This window comes from Lytechinus pictus, chromosome 10, assembly GCF_037042905.1.
Source record: "Lytechinus pictus isolate F3 Inbred chromosome 10, Lp3.0, whole genome shotgun sequence".
Taxonomy (NCBI): Eukaryota; Metazoa; Echinodermata; class Echinoidea; order Temnopleuroida; family Toxopneustidae; genus Lytechinus; species Lytechinus pictus.
Genome location: NC_087254.1, coordinates 33,824,126 through 33,850,292, shown reverse-complemented (window position 1 = coordinate 33,850,292; position 26,167 = coordinate 33,824,126). Strand labels below are relative to the sequence as shown.

At 34.2% G+C, this 26,167-nt stretch overlaps 3 protein-coding genes across 4 annotated transcripts in view; 1 reads left to right on the top strand and 2 right to left on the bottom strand.

Moving 5' to 3' along the window:
- Positions 1 to 420: 420 nt before the first annotated feature.
- On the bottom strand, positions 421 to 7,717 carry LOC129269522 (GPI inositol-deacylase-like). The gene is made up of 7 exons (XM_054907032.2): positions 7,625 to 7,717; positions 6,554 to 6,650; positions 5,982 to 6,155; positions 5,213 to 5,414; positions 4,557 to 4,777; positions 4,168 to 4,275; positions 421 to 3,707 (listed from the first exon to the last, which is right to left on the bottom strand). Exons 1-7 carry the CDS (start codon positions 7,713 to 7,715, stop codon positions 3,566 to 3,568), a joined length of 1,035 nt encoding a protein of 344 aa, XP_054763007.2. The 5' UTR covers positions 7,716 to 7,717; the 3' UTR covers positions 421 to 3,565.
- Positions 7,718 to 11,264: 3,547 nt separating this feature from the next.
- Positions 11,265 to 18,355, top strand: LOC129269521 (uncharacterized). The gene is made up of 2 exons (XM_064105901.1): positions 11,265 to 11,528; positions 12,692 to 18,355. The coding sequence occupies exon 2, from the start codon at positions 13,400 to 13,402 to the stop codon at positions 14,660 to 14,662; it is 1,263 nt and encodes a 420-aa protein (XP_063961971.1). The 5' UTR covers positions 11,265 to 11,528; positions 12,692 to 13,399; the 3' UTR covers positions 14,663 to 18,355.
- A 2,311-nt stretch (positions 18,356 to 20,666) lies between these two features.
- LOC129270525 (GPI inositol-deacylase-like) overlaps positions 20,667 to 26,167 on the bottom strand; it is a 23,296-nt gene continuing 17,795 nt past the window's right edge. For both annotated transcript variants that reach the window (XM_054907894.2, XM_064105899.1), the window contains exons 13-14: positions 22,844 to 22,978; positions 20,667 to 21,111 (exon numbers count right to left, since the gene is read on the bottom strand). In XM_054907894.2, coding sequence (XP_054763869.2) covers positions 20,882 to 21,111; positions 22,844 to 22,978 — 365 coding nt within the window. In that variant the 3' untranslated portion in view covers positions 20,667 to 20,881. The remainder of the gene's footprint in view (positions 21,112 to 22,843; positions 22,979 to 26,167) is intronic.

Below are 26,167 nucleotides of genomic sequence, written 5' to 3'. Positions count from 1 at the left end.
GAAGAGTGATCTCATCAATTTGCCAATTTTGCATTGAAGCATTTTTATACCTTTGATAGAGCAAGATGAATGGAAGTTTGGTGGGAATCAGTCTATGGGGGCCCCAAGATATGACCTCATGGATACATAATTAACCCAACTGTCAATGTATTATTTGCCTGGTTCATATCTAGAACCAGGCCAATAATACATTGATTTCAATGGGGTGAATTATGAGGTTATACTTGAAGGTCCCTATGGACAGATTTCCATCAAATTTTGGTTGTGTGTATTTTTAATCATACTCTACCGAAATATGTTTTCATCCATGCTGAAATGAAAAAAAAAGGGGTTTGTGACATCATCAATTCGGTACTCTCTTGTAAACACCAAAATACCCTTTAAATATTGGACTATGAATGCATAACATAAGAAAAATGATTTCAAGTTTGTAAAATTGCATATAATTGTATTTCTTATTTCATAAATCAACAACATTCATATTTCCCAGGTAGACATGACTTCACGATCAGTCATTTGAAATATATACATCAAGCACTGATAACTCCATTTTAAACATATTAAGGCAGCTAATTTTGCAGTTCTAATTTGAATACACCACATTGTATTCATTCAACCAATTCAAACATGTCGTATATTCTATGCACAACATTCCTTTTCTCCATTAATTTTGAAATATAGTTGGCAATTGCTTATTTGAAATACCTTTGGTGGGCTATTGATATATCACAAGGAAGGTCAAAGATGCCGACTATTCCACTATCAATTTTCATATCTTATCATTGGTCATTTCCAATGATTAGCAAGAAATAGATAATTATTTTTTATATAGTACCTCCTCAATATAAGGCAATATAATATATAACAAAAAGTATAATTACTCTTACTTTATCAGAAGTACCTTAAGTGCTCTACAATAATCCAGTATATTTTTGTTGGCTTTAGCAGAGCAGCAGTTACAATGATTCATTTTTTTCTTCAAATGTCAGTGGCACATTACGAACTATAGCCCAAAGTCCTCTAGAAACTATAATAGTACTAATTCCCTGAGATCAATTTGAGGGATATAGCGAGATGAATTTCAGTGTTGATATACCCAGAAACCTAAGAAGTTAATAGATTGATTAAATATACCAAATACATTTCCAAGCAAAGAAAACATAAAAATAGCCGCATTTGAATAATAGGGTATGTGGAATTACCATTATTTTAATAGTTTATGGTTAAGTCAAGTTGGTCCTTATTGTCAAATCTATAAGAATGGAAATATTGTATAATTCTAACAATAAAAAAAAAAAAGAAATAGTGAGTGAGGGACATATTGGCTCTCTCATTTCACTGGGTTGTGCATATAACTGTTTTGTGAAAATAAGCGAAACTTAAAAATGTCATAACTATCTTATCTCACATCCGATTTTTATGAAATTTTCAGCATTATGCTTGTTTGATTTTTCTCTATCGGTTCAAATAAAAAAATCTGGGGTGGACTTGACCTTTAACAGGCATGATTTAGAAAACTTGACTTAATTTTCAACCAGTCAAATATATGACAAAGATTCTTATAAATATATAAATTACTATCATATCATCAATCACATAAACTTTCCTAATATTCACAAGAATCCTGAAAACGGAATGATTTATGGCATGTTGAGCAAGGCTTTGCATATACAAAAAAAGAAAAAAAAAATTGACTATCGGCATATGATGGCGTGTAGAGTGCTCAAGGTGCACGAAGGGCTAAGAGTTCAATAAAAAGATTTTGAGAAAAAATCTTATCAGACCCAACAGATACCTTCTTTTTAATTTGCATAAATCATGCATTCCAATCACTATAATGATGTATGAAATTCACATGTCTGGGTTTTTTTTCCATAACATCTCTGTCATAAAAACAATCTATCCTACTTATATCTAAAAGTCAAAAGCACACTTTTACCACTTCAAACCAACTTTTGGCAAACTACTAATCTACTTTGCTAGTTTTGGTTAGATTTGGTCAAATTACATCTGGATCATTAAAAAATATATTGCAAGTGCTTAAATTGGCATACATCTTTTGTCACAAATTCATATATCACTATAAATCTAATGGCTCAAAACACGCTGGTAAGATACTAATTCTGGCAATAATTTCATCTTGGCGAAAATGCCAATTGTTACCTATCTCTCTCTCGTGCTCTCTCTCTCTCTCTTGGAATAAGGGGAGGGGTGTAATATTCTGTACTGTTTTCTCAAAATTGTGTAATTCCATGTTTATCGCATAAAAATGATATAGATTTTTGTTTTTAATTTACTGCAATTATAACCGATTTCAGGGATAAGTTACCTTTAAACATCATGGCCTTAAATAAGTTAATCCTTTTTGCTTTGGTTAAACATGGCTTGATAGCTGAACATATAACAGTTTATTTCCATTTTCCCCGAGGATCATAGGAAGAATGACTTGTAAATTGAATACGAATGGGTACAAACTATACACAAAGAAAAATTTATGAAATAAATGCAGCATAGATAAGAAAAAAAAATTAACAAAGGAATAAGGGGTGTCACTATGCACTTAGGTAGACACATTAATCAACATATATTCAGGGTAACAAAAAATGAATAAGCCTTTGTTTTCAACCAGGAATGTTTTCAACATTGGATTAATATATCATAAAGATTGTCTTAAAGATAACTTTGATGTGACTTGTCATAAGCTAAAGAGGAGGTAATAGTTTGAGGATCACTTGTCACGTAACACAAAGTTTAGTAATTGATTATATGCTTTATTTTCATGATCTATTGTACACTGTTGTCAATGGAATCAATCATAAAATATTCTACGACCAATTACTAACCTATGTGATACAGGCCCCTGATAAGTATCAGTAAATCTAATCAAATATAAACTTACATTTCTTAAACACACAAAAAAAGACAATTATTGTTTACAAAAGCATTCAAATTCTTACATTCAGTGCAAATGCAAGAGAGTTTGTTTACAATTTTTTTGATCTACCAACACTTGCATAACCCTCCTAAAGCGTTTTCAGAATATATTGAAGAATGGAATACTTTGACAGTAATAGGCATCAATTTGTGATTCAGGTGATCAAACACACTGACTTTGAATGACTTCGTGAAATTGCATGATTCTCACTGAAAAAAAAAATCTGGACAGGTCATTTCAATTTAGTATGACAAATGGTGATTAAAAAATAACATATACACCAAGATTTAATACAAAAGCATACTGGATTATATTGCTAATACACCAACCAAATTCCTCTCAATTGCTTATTAGCCAATCAAGGGCACAAATAGTAAAAAATAAAGAAGGAAAAGGTAAAGAATTTCAATGAAAAGATATTTTTATCACCCCCCCCCCCATCCCCCTCTCTCTTTTCCCATCAATCTCCAGTCACGATCCTTCCTCATCAGTCTCCCTCTCCTGCTCTTTCTTTCTCTCCCCTTTTTCTCTTACTCTCATTTACTCCCCTTCCCTCCTTCTGCCCCCACCCTCCCTCCCACCCTTCCTCCCTCCCTCCTCTCCCCATCCCCTCTCTAGAACCTCCCATCATCATAACATTGCTTGATTGATAGCAATCAGGAAGATAGTCGATGCTAGTAGATATGAGAGGCGATACATGGCATCAGATGCATACAGTAGGGTTATCAACGTGAAGGCATACACGACCCAAGAGAAAGCACGGGTGAAGAGACTGTAAATAAAGGATATTGATACCTAGAATTAGGGAATATCTGACCATTTAAATATATGAAATTATTGACTTCTTAAGAATATAAATTTTGAATGAAATTTTTTCAAAAGCTGTTCATCTTGTTCCAAAGAAAATGGATTGATGTGATTTGTGAAAGATTGCAACTGATGACTGTTATAAGCTACACACAAGCTCCATGTACATTCCCATTTAATCATCGTCTTTGGTAACACTGAATTTCTTATCTGGGGTAATTCTTTATTTCAGCAGTCCATCGGTCTCTACCGAAAAATCACAGGCAGTCACCGGTAAAAATAATGTAATGACTCAGCCCTAATCCTAGTATAAACCAAATAATTCAAGTGACAGTGTGTAGATCTCCATATTCTTTTTCTAACACACATTAATTGAAAATGAAGTATACATTTTCTAAAGCTGAACATGAAGAAAATAAACTTACCCATTCTTCGGGATGGTGTATGCTGGATCTAGTAGTACAGTCAAAGCTGCTATGACTACGAGAGTGGGGTAGAGGGCTGGATCTCTTTCAAGATTGTATATCTCATGCCTAATTACAGAATAAGTAACATTTAATGAAATTACATTAAAATAATTGTAATAGTACCTCATTCTTCAATTCAGTGATATTTAATTACATAAATTATACCAGGTAAGGTTAGGTTATGTCACGTTATAAAACATTACATTACATTAAATTAAATTCAATTCATTTATTGTGATGTATTTGTTAAAAAACATAAAAACTGTTCTTGGGCTCTTGATAAATAAATGTAGTAAAATAAATAAGTGTACAGAATCAAACAGAAGAAGTTAAATATGAATACTTACTTCATGTTCTTTACCCAGAAAGCGAGGGACGGCAGATTGAGGAGAGCCAAGAGAAGGGTGAGGATCATGACAGCAAAATGAAAATAAAGAGTGGTTTGGGCCACATCTAATGGTGAAGGCGTAGACGTGTCTGTGGTACTGGCTGCTGACTTGTCTTCCTGAGATTTGGTACCACTCTCTTTCTCCTTCCCATCTTCATCCTTCACATTGGCATCCTTAGGCTGAATATTGAGAGGATCAGAAAATAGTGAAATCAACATTTTGATTACTGAATAATGTACCAGTAATCATAATAGGCATTGTACAGGGAAAAGGTGGTTTTAGTAGTTTAGGAGTTAAACTCGCCTATTATTCAGATCATTAATCATATTGAAGATATCTATGTGCTATATTCCAGAATTATTATTTTTTTCAGAGATATTGTGTCTGCAAGTGATGATAACCTTTATTTTTATTTTTACTTTTTTTTTTTTTGGGGGGGGGGTGGGCTTTTCAGCATCCCTCCCCCTCCTTCTTGTAAATCCTGAATCCAAATGCTGAATAATAGAATGAAGTTGCATTCTTGAATATTGTCTATTCTTGGTCTAGTCTTTGTTGAATGGGTTCAAAGAAAATTAAAATCAATATTATCTTCCAAATATGTAATGAGTACATACCAGATTGAGGCATCCTTTCAACACATTCACCCTCGCCTGAAGTGCGATGACCTTGAGTAAATACAGCAAGACCAAAAGCAGGAGCACCACAGCCCCACAGGAGCCTACACAGACAGCCATGAGACCTCCTAAGATTGCATAGAGGAACAGAGAGTACCCCAGGCTACCGGTATAAGGGGTGCTGTCTACATTCATACTGGTTCTGAAAGAGTAAGAAAGAAGGAATCAGTTTTATTTTTTTAGATACTGTGGATGTACAAATTGAAAAGAGAGGATGAAAACAATACAATATGAACTCCATATGCAGGAAAATGTTCAAAGTTACGTCTATTGTGAGGATACTAGCATCCCAGAAATGTATCTACAATAATATGGGAAGATCTGTAAAACAGTGTTTAAAAAATACATGTACAGTATGTTGTTTGTGTGTTCAATTATGTTATATTTCTCAGAAGGTGCAAGCTACTGTAATAGAGGTACATGTAGCCACCTGTAAATTTAGTTGTAATATATAGTCATATATTGCAGGGGGTATTTTCATTCCCGTACACATTCCTTTTTCTTCACGAGCTACCAATTAAATCAGGAAAGAAAGCATAAGATAATTAAAAAGACAAGACCAATATCCTAAACTCTGGTTTAATTTAAAGAAAAGTGAACTTGAAGAACACAAGAATGTAGACAGTTTTGACATGTTTGGCCTTCCATAGTATACCAAATTTTCAGAGAATAAAATGAATTAAAAACGGAGTTCAGAGTAATTTCCTACCCTTTGAAGAGAGAGAGAAGTTTTCCAAAGAAAAGAACATCCAGTTCCATAAGTTCAGTCAAGATGGTCAAGATCACATAACCAAAGATAAAGAATAAAATTGGTAATGCAGCAAAGTTTATACCCTGGTCATCCAATACCTTGAAATTATCAGCCTCTGCTAAAGGAGTGTATCTGCAAAAAATAAATAAATACATGATTTGTTTTCTATAAAGAAGACAAAAATATAAAAGATGAAACAGTTCATACCTTTTGACAATTATCAAACAACTTGGGTTTTCAATGCTTTTTTTCTAACAGAACTTTACTGATTGCTTAAATGCAATTATTAGATGTTAGAATACATAGTTTTACAAATCTCAAATCCATTTTTTTTCCAAAGGTCACAGAAACTTTGAGCAAAGAAATATCTTCATTTCACTCTTTTCTTTCAAGTTAAATTGTTCTAAGAATTATGAAAGAAAATGTATGAAACGTTTAAGATAATATTGATGCAAATATGAAGATTGAACACAGACAAATACAAATGTCTACAATGCATACTAAGATATCATGCCCATATAGTTACTTACACATGTGGAATGATTTTTCTCAAAAGGGAAACAAATGGAACAACAATAAATGGCTTGCAGTGTGTGGACTGTGTCGTGATGAAAGATTCAACAGGTTCTGTCAAAGAAATAACAAAAAAGAGAATATGTAAATTTTACAAACCTTCCAAAATTTGGATTTCAAAAAGCTTTTCAATATATATTCATTTTCAAATCAATTTCTTAAAAAAAATCAGGATATAATATTTGTTATAGAGTTCTGATATCCACTCACTGAATTTGAAAACATTAAGTATTTCAGGGCCAAATAAAATATTACCAAGAGGACACTACATAGATATCCCAAAACCAAATATTCAAATCAACGTGGTAGATGATCCTTGTACAGTTCAATATTATTTACTTTTAATAAATGTACAAATAGGCTCTATAACCCAAATAATGCTTTGGTCATAGAGTGTGTTTTTTCCTGTTAGATTTCAAATTTGGCATCGAGCCTCTTCTTTTGGTATTGTTTTCATTTTTATTTTACAATAGCACTTTGAGCACCTAATCTACAAAATTAGTAACCGGATAATAGAAAAGGACACGCGAGGATTGTATCCTGAAATTTTCAACCCATTCCATGCACGAGAAGGGGTTTAATAAAAAGATGACAAAAATATGCAGATATTCTATTTGATCGGACATCCAATCGAAGTAAATTTTGTTGTAAAATTTGTAATTTATCCAATGAAACACAATATTTCATATCCTTCACATCATTTAGGGCATATAAATTCAAATAATCTAGTATTATTAAATGGAATAGTGACGTGCAATTTAAGAGCATTTATCGGGGGGGGGGGGGGGGCACTCACATTGGTGGTACCGGGACGTGCCGCTTTGAAGACCCCCCTTTTCAGACATAATTTTTAGTTCCCTAGATACTACGAATGACAAAAGTTTCGTTTAGAAGCCGCCCCGCCCAGCTCGCAAGACCCACATTACGAAACATCTCGGTTCCCTAGCTAGCCCTGCCAAAGTGAATAGTGACATGCACTTTTGGGGTAATTACCAAAACTAAAGACAGATTTCTTTTTTAAATCTTACTCTTTGTTGCAAGGTTGCTCAAAATAAAAGAGACAGTCAGGAGAGCTACATCCACCACAAAGCTGGGTAGCAGAGCACCATGGAAACGCATCAACTGAAAAAAAACAATAAAAGAAAATTTCATAGATAACATAGAGACTATACATGTATATGAAATCACAAACAAAAACGTAAACAAACATTATAATTAACAAAATGAAAAAAGCTTAAGGCACATATAGCATGTTTGTATAGGCCAATCTTTTCTTTTACTATTAATTGCTTTGAATCTACTCTTTTGATATTCGCATTTCTCTTGATCTATGTTTGTTCCTGGATATGCCATCTGTATCAATTGTATGTTGCCCTGTATCATGTTTGTTTTATAGAGCAAAGTTTCACGACTATTTTATCTTTATAATTTCATTTATCAGTAAAAGACAATTCATTTTCAAAAAATGAGTTATATACAGACAACATAAAGATACTAAAACTGAAGTTCATCATCCAAAATAGTGTTTAATCACTTTTAAATTATACCATGTGAGTAAAAAACTTGACACCACGCAAATCCCCAATTTAAGGAAAAAATATTGTCATGAACATGTAATCATTATATATGGCTGGAAAGAATATCTTCTCCCAAATAATTTGATACCATACTTATGGGGTATGTCTTCACGCTTGGAAAATAAGAAGGTATTCTTTGCAGAGATGTAAATTTTGATTTGCATCAAAGTAAGACATGACTGCCGGCAATGAATGAATCGAGAGGTCAATGATCCTGCATGATTTAGTAAACATCACGGGGGGGGGGGGGGGGGGGTCAGTCAAATGTATTGCTGTTGACATGCATGGCCAAATTATTTCCAAACACCCCCTAAACAATTATTTCTCTGTGTGCAAAATAACACCCTAAACAAGTTTTTCACAGGCTTTATTTACACATTTTGGCCCCTAAACGAGTCGTCGCCAGAATATGACCCCCAGGAAAAAGCTTGGGGAAAAAAAACATACCCTAAACACGTTTGGCTAGTCTAAAAAAAAACTTTGGAAAAAAACATATCCTAAATACGTTTGACCCTGCAATCGACCATTGACCAGTCTTTCAAAACTACCCCTTTTTTTGAAAATCTGTGTTTTTGATACCCTTAACAAGTAAACACACGGCCCGCGTCCTAAACTGAAAATACACCCCTTTAAACATGTTTTTTGGTCATGCGTGAGTACAGCAATATATTTGACAGCCCCCCCCCGGTAAACCTATTTGCAAACTCCTTTTCAATGATATTAACTGGAGAATCAATACCTAAAAGTGTTTATTAAACAAACATAATGATATTTATTGAGGTGTTTGGAATGGGTGTTAATGCAACCCTTGTAGGATTATGACAATGACATCTGGATTCACTTATTGCAGTTATGCCTTACTTTGGCGCAAATCAAAATTTACATCACTGCAAAGAATACCTCCTGATCATCCATGCATTAACACATACCACATAAATATGCTATCAAATTATTTGGGAAACATACTCTTTCAGGCCATATATAATATTCATGTGTTCATGACATATTTTTCCCTTAAATTAGGGATTTATAAGGTGTCATTTTTTTTTGCTAGCATAAACACAGAGAATAATTTTGCTTTTCAAATTTGAATAGCATTTTTGGTCATAAGAGAATAGCTCTCAACTAAGTAATGTACAGTCCTATGTAAAAATATGCTATACAAAAGACTTTAAGCATAGCAGTCTTTCGAAAATGTGGAGCAAATTGCGATGCGATACCAGGAAAATTATTCCCTGCATAAACAGTAATGTAATCTGTAATGAGTTGTCCACCATCAGGTATAATCTTTCACTCCATTAGTCTTTAGCACATGTTCTCTCATTACCCAATTATCATTCACAGCATTATCATAGTGTAATTGGAAAAACAAGCATCCAATCTAAAGGGCCATTTTATTGTCATCAAACATTAAACAAGAAAACCAAACATGATGACATCCACAGGGCTTTTATCAAGCAAACCGCTATATACCACATTTATCCAGGGGCAATTATGTAAACATGAGAAGGAGCCCTGTTTCACAAAGAGTTACAATTGTGGTAACTTTGCATTTATGGTCATTACCATGGTAACAGGGCCCAGCAGCCAATCACAATCAAGGTTACAATGGTAATTACCATAATGACAAAGTTACGTTAGTTTTAAGGGGCCCATTTAATTAAAAAAAATATGTTACAATAACAAATTTTTAATGATGGTTTTTTTTTCTCAGTTAGTTGGCTGACAGCAAGCTTGTTATAGAAATTGTGCATAATTGTGGTTATAACAAGTCTTTATGAAACGGGACCATGTTCTACTTCCTACCAGAAATCATTGTATATTCACTTTTGAGTGAGTGTGTGTGTGTGTCAGTCTCAATTTGACAATAGGGATGGGAAGTCATATAACTGATGTTTTTTGTTTGTTTTCTGTGTCTCTTGTTAGACAGAATTACTTGCAATTGCAGAATTTGGGAAGCCCTACCAGTAAAGCCTAGGGACCTGAAGCATAAAAAACAGATCAGCAAGAGCAATGGTAAAAGACTTTAACAATTTATCTGGAACACCAGCTATCAATGGTCAACATGGCCCCACCTCCCCCCCCCCCCCAAAAAAAAATATGAAAAAGATTATAACCAAATATTTTCTATATTTATATAGTACTAGTTTACACTGTGCATAAATAAGAAATTAAGTATTTGTCTCTGACTCTCTCTCTCTTTCTTTTTTCCCCTCTCTACACCTCTTGCTTATGAAGCTCTTTACACAAACTTCATGGTGACATTGCATTGAAAACCCATCCTCAGTACTTATCTGAGTTCACTCAATACAGAAGACTGCAACCCTTCAACTTTGTGAAAACCCATTTCCCCATTGAACAAGAACATAAAAAAAGAAATGGAAACCAAGGGTCAGAGATATAAAAATTGGAGAACATTGCTATTATAAACTCAACAGAAATATGTGTCTTCATATCATCTTGTTTGAAGAAGGAAGCTATTTTTTAGCTTTAAAACTGATTAAAAAAAACTCTGGGCATAAAGAAAAGAACACAAAATCCTGGATGTATTGTTTTGTCTTCCAATCATGATAAAGTACACTCCATGGGAGCTTCTTAAAACAAAGTCAAACAAAATGTGACTTTCACCAACAACTGTTACAAGCTACTGAAATCCTTGTCTTTGATTGGCTCAGGACAGATTTGTAAGCAAAAATCACTGGCAAGATGTTTCACAAAACACCGTGGTCTTCTTAAACATGTTTCCTAATGTTGTTTTGTCCTGATTTATCATTACACCCCCAATAAAGCTCCAATAACGGTGGGAGGCATTGAGGGGGGAAGAACAGCCTCCAAATTATAGGTCATCTTTCTTAGGCTTGCAGAAAGGACTGGTAGGCCTATATATTCATATATTTCTGTCATTTCTATTTTTCTATCATGAATTATCAGTGCACTTTTAAGTGGGAGGGGAAAAGGGACAGCCCGGATGCCTATTGGTTATTGTAATTATATAGGCTAGCATATAACTGTGAAATCAAAGCAAGAGATGTTAATGTGCTCACTCAACTGAAAACTTTCCCTTATTGAGACGTGATTTGTTTGCTCGGGCAAACACACGGCATAGAGCCAGAAGGGACTGTTATGGCGCTTGAAATGGTGACAAAAATAGCTTGAATAATCAGTGTTTCTTTGGATGTAGTATTTATCTCACCACTGGGTAGCGCCCTAGTGACAATTGGACATCTCGAGGAGGGGATTAAACACAATGAACCAAGAGGGATTTGATAGCTCAACATTTCAGAGGGATTGTACAAGGTACGAGTAGAGTCGAGTCTGCCAATTGATCTGTTGACTGGTTACCTATCAATTAATGGTGAGTACTTCAATGTTTATGAATTATGATTTCTTTCTGTGGCACATGACAAACATCTATAGGAAGATTTAACTTGCAAGGAGATCAGAATGAGAATGGTATTTACGTCTTTTTTTAACAAAACAACAGGACAGAATTCAATCATTTGAAAACTGATGTCTGACGAGCATAAGAAACCTTCAAACTAGTTTCCTTGGCTACATGAAAGCAATAGTTTTTATTTGTATTTCATTTGAGAAAACCTAATTATTTTCCTTGGCTACATACAAGCAATAATTTCTTATTTGTATTTAACTAAAGAAAACCTTACTAATTTCCTTGGCTATATGAAAGGAATAGGTTTTATTTGTATTTCATTTGTTTCTTTACCGAAAATCAAATAAATAAATCGAAACCAAAATATATGTAGGTAAATAAATGAATAAACAAAATTCATAGAAGTAACAGTAGGAATGCTACTAATATATCTTGCTAATAACAGCAAATTATCATGAAATAATATACTTACAGTTGAGGCCAAAAGTTTACATACACCCATGGAATTCAGTGAAATTTGTTCGCTAGCCAAAACATCATAAAACTTACAATATATTCAGAAATATGAATACTACCATAATGAATTTGGTATCAAATGAAAGAGCCTATTAAGCTCTTTCACATGATTGGGATGCCATTGAGATTAAAGTATATTTCAGATTGAATTTTCTTTGAAGAAAAAATAGTTATATTTGTGAAAAATGTATTCTATAGTTTGTTTTTATATTTTCAAACATCATTTCATAGAAAACACATAAAGAGTCAAATCTAAGATTTATATTACATTTTCTATCATGATATGCCACCACTGAACCAGAAAGTTTAATCTGAAATGTTTGTTTTGAGAAGTAACTAGCACAAATATGAAATATTTTTGTCAAGTTTTTATCCTTAATTTGTCTAAAATATGAAGATTTTTTAGCTCCTGATGTCAAAGAAATGTGATGAAGGGGCATGACATACTCATTTGTTTGATGTAAAATTTGTCATGATAGCACAAATATTTTATAAGATACAGTAAATTTTATGAAGTGTCAACTTTTCTTTGAATTTCCTGGGTGAATGTGAACTTCTGTATCTATTCATACTTTATATTTCATGTTTCATTTCTCTTCGTTATGTTCTAGATACTGTTCATTGTTTAAACCAGGGACAGACTCAATTACACTACTGCATAGATTTAAGAGAGAGATAGAGCAAGAAACAAGGAAAGATTTACGACGATGGCCAGCACCTCCATCAATCTCACCAGGCTGTAAATATTGATCTACAGCAAGACATAGAACATTCATGTAAACAGAAAACTATGTTATATGACAGTTCAGGAAGTAGTAAATTCTTTATGTCGGAAGGCTTTCTTTTGCACACAGAGGAATGTTTTAGGGATAATAAACACATGAGATGATCCTATCGCCATGGAAACAATTGTTGGGAGAACCATATCTACTAAAGTTGTCTTATATCTTTGATCCAGAGGTGATTCAAGACTTGACAGCAAAGGGAGTGCCATTCGACTCTTGATCAAATCTTCAGGAATACACATCTTTAATTTAGACATTCAAGTCATTTGGATGACTCTGTTTTTGTGAAATGAGAGCTAATTAGAAACAATGAATGGATTTGATAGAAAATGGATCTTAAAGTCATTGCTTTATCATGGAAACACTGGATGAATTCCTTGTTGACTTACAAAGCTGAACTTTGAAGCCATTAGAAGAGATTAACTTGTGAAACATGTACTAATATTTCTGAAATGTTTGTTTTGCACAGTGATTGCTACAAATTACTACCCTTGTAACCGTTTGTAAGACAACAAACACTGATAAGAAATTGAAATGGCTGTTATAAAAGAGGAGAGCGATGAAGACATAGAATCATTAACCGAGTCAGAGTTGTATTCTGTTGTGAGTGACTCTGACACATCTATAGATTTTACATGTAATCAGTCGTTGCCTCCGATTGGGAATAATCAGGGTAAAAACCACAAGAATGAAAAGGATACTGGTGATTTCAGTACTTTGACTTCAGCAGGTATTGGTCGGTTTCCACTTGGACGAAGAGCAAGCTGTCCAGCTATCATGGGTTGGGATAGGGACCATCTGAAGTACCTGGTAGCAGGCTGCAAGCCACTGCCAGATCCGGTGGTGTCCCGAGCCTACCAATCGCTTCTCAGCCACAAAGAGCCTATCCTCACACGAAACAAGCCAAAAGAGAAGCGGCTCCTCTCCTACTATGACTATGTGCCTAGCCGGAAGGTGTACAGTGAGCGGGATCAGGTTGAGAGGGAGCAGAGTCGAGATATGCTGAAGTGGGAGCTGATGATCGAGGAGCGGAGGAAGCATCAAGAGGCAATAGCCATGGAAAGGGAATTGATGGGTGATGACTACGATGATCAACAGAATGGTGAAGGAGAGGAAGAGGAAGAACTTGAAGACATCATGCTGAAGAGGCGGTTACGACGGCTGCATGTCACCGACAGTGCCTACCAGGGATTCTTTCCACAGATGGACCTCTACGACTTTGGCCAGATAGAGAAAGAGCGACAACGGCAGGCTCAAGCCAACAGCATGCGAGGTAAAGGGAGATTACAGAGGAGAGGCAGTGAAAGCCACCTGAAGCGCAGAGACAGCAAACCAGGACTCAATGGACAACATAACCAGAATGCCCAAAGAACTGAACGACAGTTAAGCAGAAGAGAGTCTATCGCTCATGACCTCAACCAACACTCCAACCCTAAGAGACTAGAAAGGACAAACACGCAAACTAAAATCAATGCTTTGATCCCAAGCAAGCCCCCTCATCATCATCGCTTTGTAAGCAGTGCACAGCCTCAGACGACACAAAACAAAGCAGGAACGCAGGAAATGCAGTATCATGTCTTGACAGCCATGAGGCCAAGTTTCCCCGAAGTACGAAGGACCACTGGCGGAATAACAGAAACTCCTTTGGCACAAGCAAAACTGAGACAGTCTGATCCAACTACAGCTCCAGCATCAACAAAGTTTAGGAGGAAACGTTCAATGTCACTTGGAAATCCATCTGTTCTTGCACCTTTAAGACTGGCTGAGCCTGTGTTACAAGCTCAAGAGCTGAAGTAATTTTAGAGGAACTTTACTGCAGAAGTTGCTTCATTTGCTTGTAAATTCTTGTATAAAATATGGCTTATACATTCTAAATGCAGCCTGCCACCCCAAAACCAACAATAAGTCACTCGGGAAGGTTCCCTGTAAATACCCCAAAGTAATTTGGTTTTCAAAAAGTAGGGAAAAAAGAGAAAATTACATATGTAGCTAATCTGAAACAGAAATATTTCTTCTTCATATTGTCAAAATAAAAGATGAGATACAAGAATTTCTCTTACACCATTTTATCCTGACTTCTTAGAGGTTTAACTGAGATATCTCATGCTCGAGCCAACTCCAAATTTCAACCCCTGTTTTCTTCTTATTCTTTGAAGCTCTAACTGTATTTCTTCTACAATCAATCAAGTCCTTGTGTAGCTTTTTGCTGATCAATTTTTACAAGCTATTCATTATTTTTAAAGCTTAAAGATATTCTTTTACAAGCTCAATAAATATCTCAAATTTCATCTTGAGTTACTTTTTGTTTGTTTAGGGGTGACAGGTCACATTTAATTTCATATATATTTGCTATAATGTACAAAATGCATGCAGTTTATTTTTAATGACATTCTAAGCAACACATTCTAAATTTATAATTGGCATGTTAATGTTAATTGGTTTGAAATGATTGTGAGTACCCAGTACATGTACGCAACAAAATTTATTTTATTTTATGTATTACAGCCATGCTGCTAGAAGTGTAAGTGCAATTTAAGATACAAATATATTTTAAGGGTGCTCCAGGCTGTAAATAATGATATCTAAATAAATAGAGTAAAATGGATCAAGCAAACTACTGAAAATTTCATTAAATTCTGATAAAAATGACAGAAGTTATTGAAATCTAAAGTTTGGCAGAATTTTGCCACCTTCCCTTGAAATCATAATTATTTCATATTTTTATACAAGTGAGTAGGCTAGAAAAGTTTTAGCAATGATTATCTCAGTCAGTATATCAGCAGTTGACCCTTCATTAATACATTAATGGAGGAAACTAGAGATAATCATATCATACAGTATATTAAAATGCAGAAAGAATAAATGGGGATATGAAATTGCATATTCTTGAAGACATGCATAGAACCGTTCGATCAAAATACTTGAAATATCTAACTTTGTAATTCCTCATCTGATTTTTATGAGATCTTCACTGATTGTTTTATAATCTGCTTATTAAAGTCATATAACTTCGGCCTGGAGTACCCCTTTAGTCACAAGATTACATAGAAAGTTGGAAACTTGATTTCTTAATATCAACATCTTGCACCAAATATTCTGAATCATCAGAACTTGGGTCTGGAACGAATCCATTCAAACATGGAATTACATTTGAATCAAATGAAATTGTCCACAAAAATACTTGTTCTCTATGGCCCATATTCTTAAGTCTGTTAGTTGGATCGTTTATATCATGGCATGGACACTGTACATGTATGTATTTCTTATTGCAAGATAGATGGCTTATAGTCACACAAGAAATTAGCTGATTAATCATCTTGTCATTTTGAAATGAATAATTTTCCCAAACTTATGTGCTAGTTTGAAATGTCAACTCACTGATTTTGAAAAGAAGATTTTTGAACTACAGGTAATCTGTGCTTTAGTCAAGATTTTTTTTTCATTGATCATATATGTTCTATTCCAACTGAGTTGCATTTAGAATATATCAATTATTGTCCTTCATTTTATGATAGACATCAACCACTTATTCTGTCAATTTACTTGTCAACTTATGTATTGTTATTTGAGTAATGTCCTCTGTACTCTACTGCCCATCTTTGGCAAAAGGAAGCAAGTGACACATCAATCAAATTTGAGTTACTGTTGTTTCTGAAACACCCTATATATGTTGCACTTTCAGGTAAAATTGGGAAATAAATGATCATTCTATGGAAAGATATTGAAGAAAGTATGCTGTTAAATTGCAATGACGCCTATGTAAATGGCAAACACACATTGCTCATTTACAACAAATACTTTTGTAACTTTGGTAACTTGCTTCCTTTTACAAAAGTAAGGCAGTATACAATATCAATAGCTTTAATTTGTGTACCACATAATCTGCTGCACAGAACAGGGGGGCGTTTCATGAAAGGACTTGTCGGACGTTTTATCCGACAAGTCCCATTTTATCCGACAGTTACCATAGGAACAGTGCCTCTCTGCCAATCAAAATCATGGAAAGATGTCAGACCTGACAACTTGTTGGATGAAAATATTGATGAAACGCTCCCCTGATCATACATGTGACAAACACTCAATCAAAGAGTAGATTTGCATGAATTTTCAAATCTAGATAATAAAAATGGTAACAAATGTTACTGAAAAGGAACATCTGGGACCTGTTGCATAAAACTTTTGCCATAAAAAAACTCTGGCAAACAAAATTATGCCATTGAAAATTACACATTAAAAAATCTGGCAAAAAAAATGCCAGAGTTTTTATGGCAAAATTTTTATGCAATGGGTCCCTGATTGGTGTGTAGACATGAGAAAAAAAGTTCCTTAATAAATAATAGACAGACAAAAAAAAATTATAATTTTTTTTTAAAACCAAAAACAGGTAAATGTTCGTGATTGTGTAATAAATGAATTTTATTTCTAACATGTGGTTAAAAACATCTTCAAGAACCGTCTTCTCAAATTTCCTTTGTAAATGTTTTCTGCAGAGACTGCAAGTAACATATCATTGCAGTGATTTCTTTTCAGTATTTGTATTTCAGTGCTAATCTATGACCCCCATAATTTCATGGAGTTTCTTTCAATACTTTCAGAAGAAAGCTTAAATATCTCTAATACTTTATATTTTGAAACAAACAGGTAAACATGTTTAAAATTCTTTAGGATGATAAATTACTTCTTCTGTAAAAGATTTTTTTAATTACTATCTCTCATGTGTTGTACAGTGTATTGTTGCCTCATTATGTCATCAATTAAAACATTTAAAGAAGATTCCATTCTTTTGTTTTCTATCTTTGTATTTTCTATTGTTTTTGTGTACCGTATGACACAGCACTATTTTTCATTTTGTAAAAGATAGAATATCGAGTCAAATTAGCTCATTGGTTAAGTCTTGATTCTTGCTCCCCTCCTCGTATTACTGGAGGATCACCATCAATCAAGAAAATATTTTTCACTTTTATGTCAAAAAGATATAAACTGTTGTCAAAATGGGATCACCCTAAAATGTCAAACAACTGCACTACATAAAAGCATTTGTTATAACTTGCATGGTCGCATGTTCAAGCATGAGGGGTGTGTTTTTCAATTGATCAACAATGAATATCAGTAAAATTTGTATGACTACTATTCAAATATACAGTACTGGACCTTTGCCCTTGTTCAAAGATAATCAGTTTACATAAAATGTGACAACTACCAAACAAGCGTCATAGCAATGAACAAACAGGTTAGCTTAATGTTGCTATGGTAACTTTCGGCATCAAAGAAATAGCCCAAGATAACTTTACAAATATGTTTACTCCCGTTTTTGTCATACATTCTTAGCCAAATCTCTTTATCTACCTGTTTAAATGAACAATAAATATTACAAAATCTTTCAGTTATATGACAGCTTTTATTTCAATGACTGCAACAGTTTTATGATCCATTTCTCTTTTCAAATGTGATGAATGAGTAATAAATGAAAATGATAAAAGTTTCTTCTTCAGATAATTTTTGTCACATTATTTTGTCACTATTTTGTGAAAATATTGCATCCTAGATACAGGCCTTGGGTATACAATACTTTAACAACACATGGAGATACAAATCTAATACAAGCGTGTCACCACCACTGTAGAAAAAATATTCATAGTCCAATAGATTATATGGCAGGGCTCCTCAAATGGTTTTGTTGAAGTGCCACATATTTTAAATCAGAAATCTGCACTTTCCACTATCCAACATGAGTAGCAAACCTCACAGTAATGCTTGACAATATTTCGATATTAATGAAATTGTGCATTATTGAAAAAATACTGAATATTTGATAATGGTTTTATGATATTATGCGGTAACATGATATGACCAAAATGTTGATTAAAAATGAAAAGCTAATCACCATTTGTTGACCACAATGTTGCTCTGTATTGATTTAAAGCTACTCAGAACCTTTAAACTTGTTACCCAAAAAGCATACTTTTATGGACAAGCATGGATGAAAGACATTTCTTTCATTTCCCCCTTCCCTGCTCTTACAGAGTTCATAATGAACATATATAATGAATTTTCAAACTCGGCGATATATCATGTTATCAGCCATAATTTGTCGCCGGTGATAATCAACTAACATTGAAATCAAACATCAACCAGCACTCACAGTATGGGGTCTCAAGGTCCACTTTAAATAAGGGAAAATCAAACCTTTGGAACAAGATAGCTTGTGCAAAAACAGAAAAATCAAACAGATCTACGAAAGTTTGAGAAAAATTGAATAGATTATAAGAAAGTTATGAGGATTTGAAGTTTAGATCATTATTGTAATGTAGATCATTCTATTGGCAATGCGAGAAAGATGTGTGATGTCACATGTGAACAACTTTCCCATTACTGTGATATATATTTCATTTAATCTGCCTCTTTTATCTCATCTATCAGTAGATTATGTATTCTTTCTATAAGAGGGCATGTAATGTAGATTTTTAAAGAATACATTATGGATGAATTGTTTTTATAACCATAAGAAAGAGCAAAAAGAGATTTTTGGGGTATTTTATAGTCCATCAAAGGGAAAGTTCACATGTGACATCACACATCTTTGTCGCATTGCAAATAGAAGGATCTACATTACAATAATGATCTACACTTCACATGCTCATAACTTTCTTATTATCTGTTCAATTTTTCTCGAACTTTCGTAGATCTTATTCTTTGATTTTTCCACACAAGCCCACTTGTTCCAAAGGTTTTATTTCCCTTTAAAGGAGAATGAAACTCTTGGAGCAAGTTAGCTTTTGTGAAAGCAGAAAAATCAAAGAATAAGATCAACAAAAGTTTGAGTAAAATAGGACTAGCAATAGAAGAGTTATGAGCATTTGAATGTCCAGATCACTAATGCTATGGAGATCCTCCCGTTGGCAATGCGACCAAGATCTGTGATGTCACTGATGAACAACTCTCCCCTTTTGGACGCTGAAAATATACCCCAAAACATCTCTTTTTGCTCATTCTAATCATATGACAAACGATTCATCAATGATATAATGTTGTGAAACCTCTGTACTTGTCCTCTCATAAAGAGAACACCTCACCTTGTGATAGACTCCATAAAAGTGAGAATATAAGTGAAATATGTACTAAAGTAATGAGGGAGTTGTACTTGTGTGACATCACTGATCTTGGTCGCATTGCCAATGGGAGGATCTACATGGCATTAGTGATCTCAATATTCAAATGCTCATAACTTTCTTATTATTCATTCAATCTTCCTCAAACTTTCAACAATATGTTTCTTTGATTTTTCTCTTTGATATGGATTCAGCTGGTTTCAAGGGTTTCATTCTCCTTTAAGGGCCCCTGTTGATATCAAGGGGGTAGAGTCAGCTCCCCCCCATATTGAAATCAATTATTAATTTTCTGATGTGGAAAAACGCATGTTTAGTAACAGAATGCCAGTCGGTAATTCGGTCACACAATATAAGAAAAAGAGAGAATGAGAGAAGAAAATGGAATGGAGAAATGAAGGAGATGAACTCTTGTCCACAAGAAGGTCTTTCTATAAATATACTGCCAGGGCTTCTATAGTTTTACATGTAACATCCCTAGAGCCCCTTGCAAAAAGAGTTCAACACAAATAAAAAAATCAAGTACAAGTTCCTACTGCGCATGTTTCATAGGTTAAAATTATATTCATTTGATTTTTGAAGTTTTAGATTTAGTTTTGATTTATTCTTTTCTTCTGCATTCATATAATTCATACATTTTGTTTGTCCATAACATAACAAACATAATATGGTGTTTTTTTATTTTTATTTTTTTTAGGAGGGGGGGGGGGGGAGGGCAAGAATCAGAGATAAAGTGTTAAAAAAAATCATTCCAAAGAAAATGATCTACTACAAAATTATTCTAACATTCAAAATTAACAGAAGGATCATCATCATAAGCAGTTGTGTTTGATCGCAACTCTTTTTGCAACAAGCCGCTGATAATACATATTTTTAAGGATGAAATCAATCAAGCGCACAATAGAAAATTTCACTTAAATTCCCTTACCTGACCGAGTATCTCAGCGTGTGAGACGGAAATCCTCAACCTATAGTGGCATCTAGAGTAAACATATGCATGAAGCTGAACAGGACGAGAGTCGTCTGCTGGTCGGCCACTCTGCAGTTTCAGAGACATCACATTGTTTTCTGTTGCCTTGGCAACAGACCATTCATTTTCTTGAAACCAAGGTACATGGAGATGGAGTGTGGTGTTTCCATCTGAAAAAAAAAATAAAGATTTAATTTTTGTTCTTTACACACCAGTACTATTTCAGAGCTAGTAAACCTCCCTAGAAATATCACTGAAGGTTGATCCCTGCCCCATGTCAATGCAATTTCCAACACATTCGGAAAATGGGTCTTGCATACCTTTACCCCAAGACCGATATTTGTGCTAAATTTCATGAGCATTGGTAAAAAAACAGAAGTTATTTGAACTGCAAGATTTTTACATAATTTTTGCCAAAATATATTTTTAAGGCAACACAATTTCTGATACATGCGAAAAATGTGTCTTGCACATCTTTACCTCAAAACCAATGTGCGTCCCAAATTTAATTTGAATTGTTTATAAACCAGAGGAAGTAGTTTAATCCACCACATTTGCAATGGACAATCAACCCGCCCACCCAAACATGCAAGCTTTCACTGTCGAGAAGGAAATTCAAGAAAAAGTTGTAAATTCCATCCTGTTCCATGTATCGCTAATGAAATAATAGTGACCATGAAAAATGAAAAATTCCTATGTACAAAAATAGCACAAGTTTACCAGTAATAACTTTAAATGTTAGAATAACAAATTTATCATTTCTGTACATGAACTACTGCAGACCTGCCAACCTCTGGGAATGAAAAACTGTATTCTGTGATGAAAAAAACTGTATATTTCCCAAAAAAAGTGTATTTCATTATAAAATGCTTGGCGCACTCGCTCATCGCGGCGCTCAAGCTGCATGCAAGCTAAAATGCGCACTGCTCTTGCAGATGAAAAAAAAAACATTAAAACATGTGTATATCTTCAACCTGGTTTGAACAAAATGATTGAAAAAAAAAACAAGTTACCTGAAATTACATTGATCTAATAACCATATTTGTGTACGTTTTATGAAATAGAGACATATAGAGATTATTTTTCTCAATAAATTACAATTTAGTTTAAAAAAAAAAAAAAAAAAAAAAAAAAAAAAAATTATTTTTTACAAAAACATATTTTTCAAAGAAAAAACGTACTGCCGTATTTTGGTTGCAAAAACGTACTAAATACGGCTAAAACGTACTGGTTGGCAGGTCTGCTACTGACATGGACTATTTTGAAGAGACCCTTTTAATAAGTCAAATTTTACAACTTAGTGCAGGGGCCTCTTTCATAAAAACATGTTATACTAACTTATTAGGAATAACAATTTAAAGCTATCAAATTCATTCCATTTAATTAGCGGATAGTATGCTTGCTATCAAAATTAAGCATTTGTTATTATAACAAGTCCTTACGAAAACGGACCCCGGCCTGGGCTCCATATTGCACACTTACTATGGTAAACTTGCCATTATTTTAAATACCATGGAAACCTTGGTACCTAATGGCTGCCAAGTACTGTTACCATGGTAGTTACAATAATGGCAAAAATATCAATATTGTGAATCTTTATTTAATGGGCCCATGTGTGGACAAGGCACGGATCATCTATTTCATATTCTGGAGGTGTTTCACAAATATTTTAATGTAATTTTTAGTCACTCTTAATCCATTGTTGCATGCTGTCTAAAACATATCACATATCATCTCATCAAATCATGCTCAGCAGACACGGTGCCAATGCGTATAAAATCAATAAGATTGCACATAATGAGCATGACTATTTAGTCACACTCAAATCTGTGTGACCTCCCCCTCCCCCGGTGTCTTTTAAGGAGATATGAAATAAAATTGAAAACATTCAAGATGTCTCACCTTTTCTCACAGGATCCGTGCAATGGGCAGGCTCTAGTACAGCAGTGTACGCCTTCCATACAGAGTCTAGGTCAGGCAAGGAGATGTTGAAGAATAGAGTATGTGAATCATGCTGCTTCATCACTGTCTTTGGCTCTATAATGAATCAGAAAAAAATAAGATATAAAAAAGGTATTAGTATTATCTTTGCAATGGATGGCAGTCCTTGGGTCCGTTTCACAAACACTTGCCACTATGTTAAATTTGCCGTTTCTGTTTCGGTTTATTGTAACTCCTGTAGGAACTTGACAGGACAGCTTTTGCTGGTAAACGCCAAGCTGGTATATAACCAATTACCTAGGAAACATTTTTTGGGGATTAAAATCTATATTTCATAACTTCATAATGCAAATCAAATCTGAATTATTTTTCTGACCTTTATGTTATATAATTTTAAGTTTAACTCTTTAAGAGCCATTGGCAGCTATTTGTGCCCTTAGCCCTCTAATGCCATTGGCACGTATACGTGCCCAAGTAACTTTTTTTTGTTTAACCAATTTTACAGCCAGAAAATCAACACCATGTTCTGTGTTTTTTATGTTGTTATACTGGCAAGGAATTCACAATTCATTTTATCATATAAAAAATAGTGGTTTACATTTTTTGAGTAAAATTGTATTTTTGCATCATTATTTTGAAGAGTTGATTTCGGATATTGCCGCGATCTGAATTAAGATTTCCCCTATAGACACGTGTGATATAACGGTTGTGTGTAGCAATACACGTACTTCTATGGGCAGAGCAAAGGCGAATGTGCGGGGGCAATCAGCTCGGAATTGACCAATGACAGAGCGGTACGATGTTCCTCACCCAACACTACTCGCCCATTCGCTATTGTCATATGAATATTCATGAGCTATCGATCGGGTCTTTTGCTGGCCGTTATGGTAGTATTCTTGCGTCAAGGCTTTTTTTCTGCCTGCAAATGTGCACGATTTGTGGAAGATTTTTTTTTTTCGGGGGGGGGGGGACGGGGGAAAGGTCTTATACTTTGTTTTTAGCATTCTCAAAAAATTGTTCTCGCTATGAATATATGAGTAAAGAAGGCTGACATTTCCAACTCTTGTCTGCGCACTACAATCATCACACTCATTATTTATTTATTCATTTATTATTGTTATCATTATTATCATTATTAGTATAACTATTATCATAATCATTATTATCATTATTGTTATTGTAATTATTATTATCATTATTCTTCTCCTTCACCTTCTTATTATTAAAGGGAATGTCTGGGCTGAAAGTATTTATAGTTTTATAAATAGAGCATAATTCACTGAGCAAAATACTGAAAAATTTCATCAAAATCGGATAACAAAATAACAAAGTTATTGAATTTTAAAGTTTAGCAATATTTTGTGAAAACAGTCGTCATGAATATTCATTAGGTGGGCTGATGATGTCACATCCTCATTTGTTCTTTTGTATTTTATTATATGAAATTAGGTTTATTCAATCTTTTTTCCTCCAAGCACTAGAAAAATTGAATTGACAACTGATTTAATGCATTAATAGATATTAGACAAAAAACAAAATTCAGAAGAAAAAAAACAATCGAAATCGAAAATGGTGAACAGTAGCGAGCGGTGATGATTTTTTCTTTCCGCTCCAACAACGCTCGGGCGATGTGACCAGGCCTTTATATATTGTACATCATGTTATCTGAACAAATTATTCTGTTTTTACTACGGATAGTGCTACGAGCTGGGGAGACCCTGGGTGGATGCCGGATTTTTATATAGGGGGGGGGGGCTAATTGTTTTCTTTTTACCTGGGTCACCCACAAAAAAGTAAAATGTAAAAAGAAATAAATATCGGAACCTTTGAAAGTATTGAATAGTCAAATCAAAAGACGTGCGTGAGCCCCGATTTCTAAGAACATCCTGTGCTAAATTGCTCTCCTAGATAATAGGTCAGGAGGGAGCGCGGATTAGAGATTCCTCGTGAAAGAGAGTCTGGGCATCTATTGTTCATGACTTAGTGGCATGAACAAAAGCATGTAGTCGCGGAGAATGTTAACAGGTGGCTACATTGGTCAGACCGGTAATACAGAACAAATAGGCCTATTTTCTTTTTTGAAAATTTGTATTGATTTTTTGTTTGTAACTGATCTGCATTTCCTCTTCTTTGATTCACGAAAAATAAACGGTTTTTTTTCTTGCTTTTTTGTACTTTGCCAAGAACGCCCATATCATTTTGTGGGATTTTATACCCCAAACATGTTAGTAGTGAATCTGTCCGATCCCTCTTTATATTTTGATATTTCATCTATAAATTTATATTTTGTCTTCTTCTGACTGGCAATAACTTTGTTTGTTACACTACGAATAAAAAAAACACAGGGTCTTATTTTGAAGACTACACGAATGAAAGTTTACGGTTGGCCACACTTTGAAGATATAGGGTTCTGATATATTACTATGTGTGTTTGCGTGGGGATCACAGCTGTTCTGTGATTGGTCACTTGATCGAAGACGATGCCCTTTTTTGGAAAAGAACGCTTTCAATTGTGTGTGTATTCTTCAGAGGAAGCAACTTAAATAGCCAAAATAGTATTTCATTCAAAAGAGCATTATTTTTTGTTATTTCTGTTCGTTCAATTTCATCAATATCTATGTCATTTAAAAGGGTAAACATTGAACTTTCATTTTATCTTCTTAATTTCTTGGTATCTCTACAATTCATCAGGTTACTTGCTCGTTGAAATGTTCATGAAATTATAATTTCTAGGTTTTACTTATTGAAAAAAAAAAAAAGGAAATTATTACATTTTTTCTCATTTTTTTAAAACGCGAATAATAAAGATAATAACACGATCATAAAGTCCATGAACCATGCATGATTTCATGTGTAGAAGGTTTCATTATACAATGTACGGGTAAAGAGTTATGACCGTTTTAAAATCGGTCTCTGCTTACGATTCGGTCAATTTAGGATTCCCTCGAATACCCCTGGCAGTCAAGGGGTATTCGTACTGGCACAGTAAGAGTTAAAACAGGTTTTTTCCAATACACAATTATCAGAATCCCAGTCTGGTATTATCTACTAAAATCTCACTTATGCATGTCTCAATCCCTTCTCTTCCCTATCCACTATCCACTCATTCCCTATCCACTTGTGATATATTCCTATTATTTTGTGCAATAAAAGATAAGTCTCTTTTATTGCACTATACAGTCTGGTTTTCAATCCCCTTTCCTTTCGAGGCCTCCATCACTTTCAAGCTTCAAGCTTAAGATGGAGGTCTCCCACATTTCTATATATATATATGTTCAGTAATTA

Excerpts from the sequence above, each read along its gene's own strand:
- LOC129269522 (XM_054907032.2), bottom strand. The coding sequence starts at position 7,715 with ATGCGTTTCCATGGTGCTCTGCTACCCAGCTTTGTGGTGGATGTAGCT. Across the intron at positions 6,651-7,624 it reads GAGCAACCTTGCAACAAAGA|AACCTGTTGAATCTTTCATC; the intron begins GTAAGATTTAAA and ends TTTCTTTGACAG. Across the intron at positions 6,156-6,553 it reads AGAAAAATCATTCCACATGT|ATACACTCCTTTAGCAGAGG; the intron begins GTAAGTAACTAT and ends TATTTTTTGCAG.
- LOC129269521 (XM_064105901.1), top strand. The coding sequence starts at position 13,400 with ATGGCTGTTATAAAAGAGGAGAGCGATGAAGACATAGAATCATTAACC.